Source organism: Styela clava, chromosome 8, assembly GCF_964204865.1.
Source record: "Styela clava chromosome 8, kaStyClav1.hap1.2, whole genome shotgun sequence".
NCBI lineage: Eukaryota > Metazoa > Chordata > Ascidiacea > Stolidobranchia > Styelidae > Styela > Styela clava.
In genome coordinates, this window is record NC_135257.1 from 16919268 (window position 1) to 16929373 (window position 10106).

Below are 10106 nucleotides of genomic sequence, written 5' to 3' on the forward strand. Positions count from 1 at the left end.
AGGAAGTCCGGATCAGGATTAGAGCCATCAACTGACGAAAGACTCAATCCTGTTGGGTATTGCGATATTGAAAGATTCTGGTCTTGCCAGTCCGCATAGTTGTTTGCTTTTCTCATAACTTGTTTCTGGTGAATGTGTGAATTACGCTGTATAAAAGGGAATGCTAACATTTTTGCGACCAATACGAAGGAACTTCAATTTTGAAAACTAATGTAGAAGACTAACCAAGACGGAATATACGACAAAACTGTTCTAGTGAGATCAAAATAAACAGAAATTGGCTCAGTATTTGGCAATGTGGTGTTTATTGTTTATTTCTATATTTCACCTACTTATTCTATGACATCACAGTCATCTTTTTCACATAGTGTTCGTACGCGACGACGTATTATTTATTCATTGGAGTTATGGTTGTCACCGAGTAAGCCTTGCATACTATGTCTTTGTTTATAACTGCTAATAAATGATCCTCCGTTTCAAAGAACTCAGTTACGAATGTAGAACAATATTCGACAATATTTAGTATACAAATATATGACTATTCATTTTTTAACGAAATAGTGAGACAAATTCTAAACTATCAAAATATTTGAACATTCTCGCAAAATTACGATCAGCGGTTCGTCAAAAATTTATACATTAAACCCCATTTTTAATTGGCACCCTCACTTCAATAACAGTTTTATTTAATAGTTTTAGAGCAGCTTCGTTTGGACTTTCGACCTCACTATATTAAAATCTGAGACAAGCCAAAATATTTAAAGCATTAACAATTGGAGAGTTAAAACTTAGCGCATTAATAATTATGCCTTTATGCCAATATTCAAAACACAATATTCACATGACTAGTTTTCATCATACAGTGTTATTATTTTTGATGTGGTGTCGTTTTGTAGTTAATTAAAGCTATCTGATACCACTTCCAAACTTTTGGTAATAACGTATAATTGTTTGTATTAATAAAACAGAAATCTACTCAAAGTTCATCCATTTTTTGTAAAAGCACGGACAGCAAAATGTCAATAACGATTAATGTAAAAAGTAAAATAAAAAATTGCTGGAAACGTAGTAAAGCCTACGCGAGGGCTTAGAGCTTGGAGAATTGACGTAATTATCAGATTTTCATACAGGACCAATTTTCTGCGCTTCAGAAGTATGTGTACCAATATGGAGTTGACTAATTTTGTTCGCCTGCTTTACATCAAGTTGTATAAAGTGATGAAAGCCTATGGGCAGTGGGTATATTCACTTGGCTAACATAGACAGTCTCCAAACTCGAAATCGAACTAAAATAAGGAAAATCAGAATTAGATAGGTTAGGAAGAGAGGAAGAGATTATGAATGTGATTACGCACAGTTTATTAATTATCTAATTTCGGTAATCTACTCATTACATTGCATAACAATATTGTATTGTGTCATAATCGATGATTTTCTAATAATTAATTCGCCATTGAGCTATTTTGCGTTACGTAAATTACGTCACTCGTGCTGACGCAAACCAACATCTGGTTCGTTCTCATAACATGGGATATTTCAGCGTGTTTTCAGCGACGCTGAGAATCGTTATATTTGAAACAAAATTTATTTGTACCCATTTGTCTATTAGCTGCATGAAAATAGGACGAAGATATGAGGATTTCACTTGCGTTGCTCGTAGTTGGTTTTGTGGGCTTTGTGAGTTGTAAAAAGACTTTCGAAGGGTAAATACACTTTTATATTTTTTGACTGACTTAATTCCCCCCCCCCCCCAATTTTACCCTGTATGAGAATGGGATTTGAAATCAAGATTTTTGACCTGCCAACAATCTTGGCCGAACGGAAGGATATTCAAAAGTGGGTACTCCCGTAGTATATGTACCTGGTTAGTGTTAGGCCATAATTTTATTCCGATTTTTCTCAAGCTTTCCCGGTTGATCTGAGAATATTTTAGTTTATATTACCTGTTCGGAGACTGTGTTTTTTAGCCAAGTGAATATACTCCCTACGCGAACAAAATTAGTTACTGCCATATCGGTACATACACTTCTGGAGCGCTCAAAAAGGTTCGTATTATAAACGCTTTGCCTTGATAAAGTTATGCAAAGAAAAAAAATCTATCGGGAAAATTTGCTGTGGTATGGAGGAAATACATATCGTTGTTAATATTTCAGTTCAAACGTTTCCAATTATGCGTAAAATCTACAAATTTACGTTTTCGCTTTTGGGGGTTGCTTTAACTCGAGCAAGTCTATTTCCTCGCATCTTCTTTATTGTAAATATTCGCATTGCGAACAACACTGAAGTCATCTAAACCTATTCAATTTGTATAACGTTTAGTTTTATCATATCAATTTTATTTGTGCTATGCGGAACTCTTATTCTCACATTTTCCTTTCATTTTAAATTTAACTTTCTTTCAAAGTAATTTTCTGTTCAGGGACCAGGTGGTTTCTTTGTTTCCCAAAACCAACGAACATATTGAGTTCATCCAATCATTGGAAGACACAATAGATTTGGTGAGATTTCTATTGCTGACTAAAAAAATTCAGTGACTTCAAATTTTCGAAAATATTAAGATGTTTTTGCTTTTGAACTTTCAATGTATACTGTAATGTCGTGATGTAATGCAGTAGTTGAGATCAGGCTTCTACAATTAGAGTTAACTCAACAATCATAGGTATAGTTATTTAGAAGTAGCGACGGTTACTTTCAAGTCCCAGTCGCAATTTGAATGGCTTGTCTCTAAAAGGGTTATGTAAGGTAATAGAAAAGTAATAAAGATTACCATGCTGGTTGAGTTTTTGACGACGCAAAATTAACCAATATATTTATATGTCTTATTAGGTGGATTTCTGGAGTCCGAAATATGCAAACAATGTGCAGACTCACAAATCGGTTGATATCAGATTTCCCAGGTAAAAATTTATATTAGTACAGAGTACCGTGTACGTTCCTTTCAAGATATTTCTGTAATTCTTGGTTGTGTTTTATATCCTTTAATTAAAAACGACAACGATAAAATCAATATAAAGAATACGATAAAACAGTAAAATGACCTAACTCACGATATTATTGAGGCAAGAGCTTTGTTGCGGCGGTTGAGGTGTGTGCGGTTCGAAAGATTCAACTAGAGAAGACATGGGCAAACTACGGCCCGCGGGCCTAATCTGGCCCGCCTGATGCTGCCACAACCGAACTGAAATCAAATTGTTAAAGTTTCAGCTAAAAATAGCTCAAGGAATTTGTTGAGATTGCGGTTAAATATAGTTTTGGCACCTAGTATATTGTTTTCCAACTTTGCTTTGTAACGCTGTAAATATTGTTCATAAAATGTAAATTTTTATGTCTCACTTACATAGCCCGCCAGTCTAGATGGGCAAAATTTTTGGCCCCTGGTTCTAAAACCTAACCTACCCCTGAACTAGAGTGAATAATTTCAAAATCCTCAAAAATCAAATCATGGCCAGTGCGACCACCCGGAACTAGGTGTTGTATTTTAAATACTTGTGACGGCAGATTAATATGTTTACATTGCATTGTCCAGAGAGAATTTGGAATATTTGAAAGGATTGGTAGAAGAACATGGAATCGAATACGAGGCAAGTACGCTCAGTGCTAAGTTTGCACAGTTAAAAAAATGATCTGAACCGGAATTAGGTTTTTTATTTTCGATATATCTCGCTCTTAATGTCGTTTAATTAATGTCATAGAATTAAAATTTTTTGAACGAAAGTCAATTGAAATTTGTAATTTAAATGAACTTGCGCTATTGATTTGGTTTTTGCCAGACTAACTACTTATTCTTCTTCTATGCTCTGGTGCCAGTGAATTTGTATCAATAGCAAGACTGGAGATGATAACTGTTCTAAGTGATTCATAAGTCTTGCTGCACACTAACACAAATATATGTCTGTGACATTTCAGACATTTGAATTATGCCTGAAGGAGGTTACCCTTGCTCGAACGAAACTTTACAGAAGTAAGACTCACTTAGGATAGTTATCTTTACTCTTGCTACAGCATCCTTGCAATATATGCATACGGACCCATTGCTGTACACTAACACAAATATATTTCTATAACGTTTTGTCCGACCCTAGTCTGACTCTAAGTGCGTGCAAGACTATTGAATCACTTAGATTAATTGAATTTGTCTTTTCTGAATTATTTTTCTTTTCTGAACTTTTTCCCAAAAACTGCAGGTAAAAATTCCAGATGTTCAAGAATTGATTGACAATCAAGTCAAGGGAAGAAAAAATTTGAAAGATTCTTCGACTTACAACTACAACGTCTATCATCCTATCGAAGAAGTGGGTATCAATATTGCAAGAATTGATTTGTGTGTGTGGATGAAAGTGTACCGCTGTATTGTGTGTACCAGGTTAGGGTAAGGCCATAATATCATTCCGATTTTCCTTATTTTAGTTATATTACGGGTTCGGTCTGTGTTAGCCAAATGAATACACTCCCTGCCCATAGGTTTCAGTCCCTTTACACAACTTGATGTAAAATAGGCGAACAAAATTATTTATCTCCATATTGGTACACGTACTTATGAAAGTTTATGTCGCTTTTTACAATCAAGTCTTTTGCGTCGGACAATTCTAAAACAACTTTTAATATGCCTATAGTATTCTCCTGGTTGAAAAGGTCTTTATTTTCGGAAAAGAAAGTTGAGAATGTTTCCATTTTTTGATTTTTCGAAGATTACATCTTGGACGCAGGAAATTGCAGCAGCCTATCCATCACTAGTTACGTTATCAGTCCTAGGAGATTCGTTTGAGGGAAGAAATATTCCAATGTTAACGATTTCCACCAACAAAGACAATCCTAGTCTGCTTCTCGACTGTGGATTTCATGCTAGAGAATGGATATCACCAGCGTTTTGTCAATGTTTCACAAGAAATGTAAGTTATATCATTTTTATGGAACATATTTATATATGTACAAGGTGGTCGCTGGAAAAACAGAAATTTGGTCAAACATCTTGTTAGTCTCCAAGTCAGCTTTTCACTCAAATAAATAATCACATTTTTTTCAAAGTCTGAAAGCTGTTACCCGCCTTCTTCCATGATGTTGGTGTCAAAATAAATATAAAATCTAAGACAACTTACAACCTAAAAGAAATTAAAACTATCGAAAAAGAAATGAATAGGCGCGCATTTTATCTCATTTGATCTTCAAATTTTCTGCTTTCCAGCGACCACCCTGTATATAAGTTACATAATAGTCAAATGAATGCATTAAAAATTACTGTAAGACTCCTAACTGAATGAATATATTTCCCAATAACAAATCACGAAAAATGCTTAAATGAAAATTCAATTATAATGTTGCATTTTGCTGAATAATCGCAGCTTGAAAAAAAATGACGTTTTGGGTATTTCGGTCTCTGTTCAAGATAATGTAAAATACATTTCAATATCTCTATAGCATTCTTTATGACTTTTGTGGACGTTGTAAATCAGATGATGCAGGAGAAATACTTTGATTTCGTAATAGTTGAAAATTAATGCCGTAACGGGCAAGATAGAGCCGTAACCTAACCACAGAGCTGCTTGATGACAAGAATTTCTCAAATGTTGAGTACACACATTTTCCAACTCAATTTATAATGTGTTTTAAATTTAAGGCATTTTAAGTAATCATTTTGATTTATCTGAGGTAATTGATCTGTAAGTTGCGATCAATGCTATATCAAATATATTCATTGTCAAAAAAGTTATAACTTGTCGCAGTTGCCAATAATTAGGATATCGGCTGAATTATTTAGTTGCCGGAGCTTACAATTAGGGCTGGGCATTTCGAATCGAATATTTGAATCGAATCGAATAGTAAATTATTCGAATTGGTTCATAGCCAAATTTCGAATCGCCGCTTTCTTTTTTTTTTCCGCCAATGGTCGAGGTAAATTTCTAATTTTCTTTTATTGAAGCATTATTTTTCAACGCAATTCTGACTTTTCTATAATGAGGTATTGATAAGAACGTGTTTTGTATTGTGTGTGAATGAATAGTAATCTGCCAGAGTGATGTTTTCAGTAATTTATGTGTCTGAAGGACCTAATACAAGCAAAAAGTTACATACAATTTTATAGCTCCCAAGTATTCGAGATTAGATTCGAAGGAATGTTCGATTTGATTCTGAAATCATCAGGTATTTGAAAATATCCAACCCTACTTACGAATTTCAACTCCGACTATTCTGATAATTACCAATGTTGCGAATGAAAAATGTTAGTAATATTTCGTTTTGTCAACAACCGACTTTGATCTAATCTTTTTTCTCGTCAGTTACTGAAAAGCTATGGAAGTGATCCTGTATTCACTAACCAACTCAATAAACTGACATTTCATATTGTGCCAGTTGTGAACGTCGATGGATACGCGTATTCTTGGACTGACGTAAGTTTTTATTTTACTGAATCATAAATATTCTAGTGAACTGTGACAATTCCTAACACTTTAGTGACTGGATTATGATATGAAAAGTGGAAATTAGCAACGGAAAATGACACACGCTGAAATCGTAGTTTGGAACAAACTAATTCTTAAGTCATCACGAATCTTTATAGAAAAAGCTGTTGATATTACATACAGATTTGAAGTTACCAGATAAACAAAGTTCTTGGTAATGGCATTTTGGATCAATTATAACACTTTTAACAGTTTATAAATCAGTGGCTCAAACACAATTTAACTACTCAAATACAATTATATTTAAGTTAGGAATAAAAGTGTGGGATTACAACCTACAATTAAGGGGGTGTTTGAAATGCTAGGGCGGAAAAAATATATAATTTGAGGCCGTACTGAAAAGTAAATTAAGAATGATTGTATGTTATATAAATTAGTTAATCGAAACTCAACCCTTATAATTATTCAAAACACTTGTCACCAAAAATCTCAATCAACCATATATTAAAAAGTAATAATCAATAGTAAAAAAAAATAGACCAAATTAGTTCGTGTGGGAGAATATGATTTGTTTCAATATCCATTCAGATTTTTACTCAACTTAGCAATGTGGCACGTCATTAAAGAAAAGAAATTGAATTAAAGAAAATTCTTTTTTTCCAATGCAGCAACGATTATGGAGAAAAACACGTTCAAACTATGGAACCCGATGTAATGGAACAGATCCAAATAGAAACTGTAATGCATATTGGGGAGGACCTGGCTCATCTCCAAATCCTTGTTCGGATATATACTATGGACCGGCAATGGAATCAGAAATAGAAGTCCATGCTTTGGCCAATTTCATTCGAGACAACGCGCAAACTATTGCGGTATTTATGTAATATATATAAGGTGTTCATAAGGTATTGAAAGATTGAAATTGCAAAAAGAATCATCGATACCGTATATTGTTTTGGCCTTTGCACATGTATCAAATGAAGTAATAATAGTTAAACAATTACTGAATAAAAAACAACAAATCTGTTTAAGATATCTTGAGAACTGACTTCATAACAAAATTGAAATTGTAAATGAACTGTGTGGGCAACCTGTATACAAGGCACCACATCCTTGTCAGCACTGAGAAAATCTTACATTATTACGCTCAATAAAATATAAAATTAGAGAGTGTGTAAAATAATCTCTCAGTGTAGCTTTTGCAGTATTAACTATATAATCAAAATTAGTTTCCTCAATAAAACCTGTTAGTTTTTTTGTCTCACATTATATTGAACTTTGGTATTCTTAATTGCAGGCCTACATTACCGTGCACAGCTATTCGCAGATGATAATATATCCGTATTCGTACACCTATGAACTATCCGCAACGCATAATGTCTTGGTAAGTTTTATAAAGAACATAGCGAGGTGCATAAGGAACATTTAAGAATCCATATTCGCCCGTTTTTTATGAAGTCTTCAATGTCGACTCAACGAAAGAAAGCAATATATTATGAAATGTGGTGCATATCCGACAAAGACGGTGACACTCAATAGACGTTACTTAATATGGAAATTAGCGCGCTACTTATATATATAAAATGTCAAAAACAAATTGAAGATAAAAAAAATACTTTTTTTGTCGTTCTCTGAGTTACCCATATGTCTTGTTTTGTTTGAAAGATTTAAAATTATTTTGTTTTGATAAAAAATTCCTAGAAACGATCCCGACAGAATACATATCAAACTAAAGTACATATATATAGGTCAAGAGAATAAGGCCAAATTGAAATTTTCCATCAACATTTTTTGTTTAAAATATACAGGATAAATACGCCAAACAAATGAAAGACGCGATCTACAATGTTTTCAGCAAAGAATATACATACGGATCTGGAGCTGGACTTCTATGTGAGTTGACAACACCGCTTATTTCATTGTGAAATATCACAATTGTTCTATTAGATAAAATATAACAAAACATCAACGCGTATTTGATAGCGGTGTGACAAGTTTCCCGTTCTCATTCTGCGCTCAACACAATATTCCGACTTTAGCTGACCGACTTTCCTATTGGTCGGTAAGTTTGGTTCCCAACCTTAATTCCCAACCTTCCCAACCAAAAATAACTTTTGTAGAACGTCGCGACCCAAGGATATACTCAAATACTAAACGGCATGGAAACAAAATATTCAAAACTTACCTCAAAAAAAAACTGCGCTTATTTCCCATAAGCATGTTTTGAAATCGTGGCGGGCTTTACTAAACAAAATAGATGCTGCCAAATTTTACGCTGTGATACTTACCATATGAGCAGTATTCGTAAATACAAAATAAACAATAAAATTAAATAGAATATAAAATCTTGCTGAATAATAGAAAAGTGAAAAAACAAGCGGATAATTTTCAGGAAACCCAGCTCCGGGTCGCGACCCATAGGCAGGAAAACATTGCCAGAATCTAGGCCAATCAAGAATATTTCCCGCTTGTCCAAGGCATTCTCAGAGAGATTTAATATATCATAAAGCATATTTATATAACCTTCACAAAATCAGATGCAGCTGCAGGAGGATCGGATGACTTTGCTTATGATGAAGGAGTTCCTTTATCGTATACTTATGAACTACGTGATACCGGTGAATACGGGTTTCTGCTTCCCGAAAATCAGGTTATTTATTACTTATCAAGCTTATTATTTTTTGAACACAACACGGAACAGATGTTTTGGATCGTTTTGTTAAAATTTCGTTGTTGTTAGTATTCTTAGTATATTCTTTTCCTGGTTTTTATTCTGAATAAATTCCATTTCTCTTTAACTGCTGTACCAATTTCTTTGAAATTTACAGTGGGTAATGATTGTTGTTGTCGCTAGTGGTCAGCGATTTCGAGAGTATTTTGGTAAGTTAGACTACAGGTGCTGTAGAAAATTTGATACAACTTCTTTTTGGTCTTCGTGTCCACATATTGGAGCATTTCTCTCTTGTTTATTTTATCGTTGAGTTCCACCATATGCAAAAATTTCTAGCTCGGTCAATGGATTGCGGCCAAATTATGTACCTTTTGTGAATATAGTTGTATGCAGACGGTTCCAATCTCAATGAATACAACATTCATTCTTTGATTAAATTTTTCTATACACTTTTCAAAGTCAGGGTGATTTTTGTGAAGCTAATCACAACGCTTGAGTTCTGATTAACGTCAAACTGATAACCGGACACGAAAAATTCCGTTCCTCGAGACCAATTTCGACCTCTAGAACGTCGTTCTGACAAGTTTTTCCAGAATAACCACTCAAAAATTATTCTCCCTATTGACGCAGCATCACATAAATGCAATATTATAAATAGATTTTCAGTCAGAATAGCCATTGTTATCTGTTGTTCAGATTGAAGAAACATGTGTTGAAACCACTGCTGGGATGAAGGCAATTGCAGACGGTGCTTTGGAGTTGTGGCATAATAAGCTCAATGAGTAATAATGTTTCATCGAAAGATTTTGATATACAGCGTGCAATTCGAAATCGATAAGTTATATGGTTCAATATAATTATTCACAGTGATATTCAATGTTTTAGTTTCTTCAAAAGGGAAAGCAGAAAGTATCTAGGCCAATTTCTCCAATTTCATATTTCCCGTATATGATATAATCCTATCTAGACTAGTTGTGCGTTAAAGCAAACGATTGCAAACATACGCACTTCGATAGATACCGTATATGCGTGACTTT

At 34.0% G+C, this 10106-nt stretch overlaps 1 protein-coding gene across 1 annotated transcript; it reads left to right on the forward strand.

Moving 5' to 3' along the window:
- The first annotated feature begins 1583 nt into the window (after positions 1-1583).
- On the forward strand, positions 1584-9899 carry LOC120345672 (carboxypeptidase B-like). Its single transcript, XM_039415205.2, has 12 exons — positions 1584-1703; positions 2420-2498; positions 2827-2897; positions 3527-3581; positions 4185-4292; positions 4689-4889; positions 6276-6386; positions 7067-7270; positions 7696-7782; positions 8207-8291; positions 8936-9048; positions 9766-9899. The coding sequence occupies exons 1-12, from the start codon at positions 1633-1635 to the stop codon at positions 9853-9855; spliced, it is 1275 nt and encodes a 424-aa protein (XP_039271139.2). The 5' UTR covers positions 1584-1632; the 3' UTR covers positions 9856-9899.
- The last annotated feature ends 207 nt before the right edge of the window (positions 9900-10106 follow it).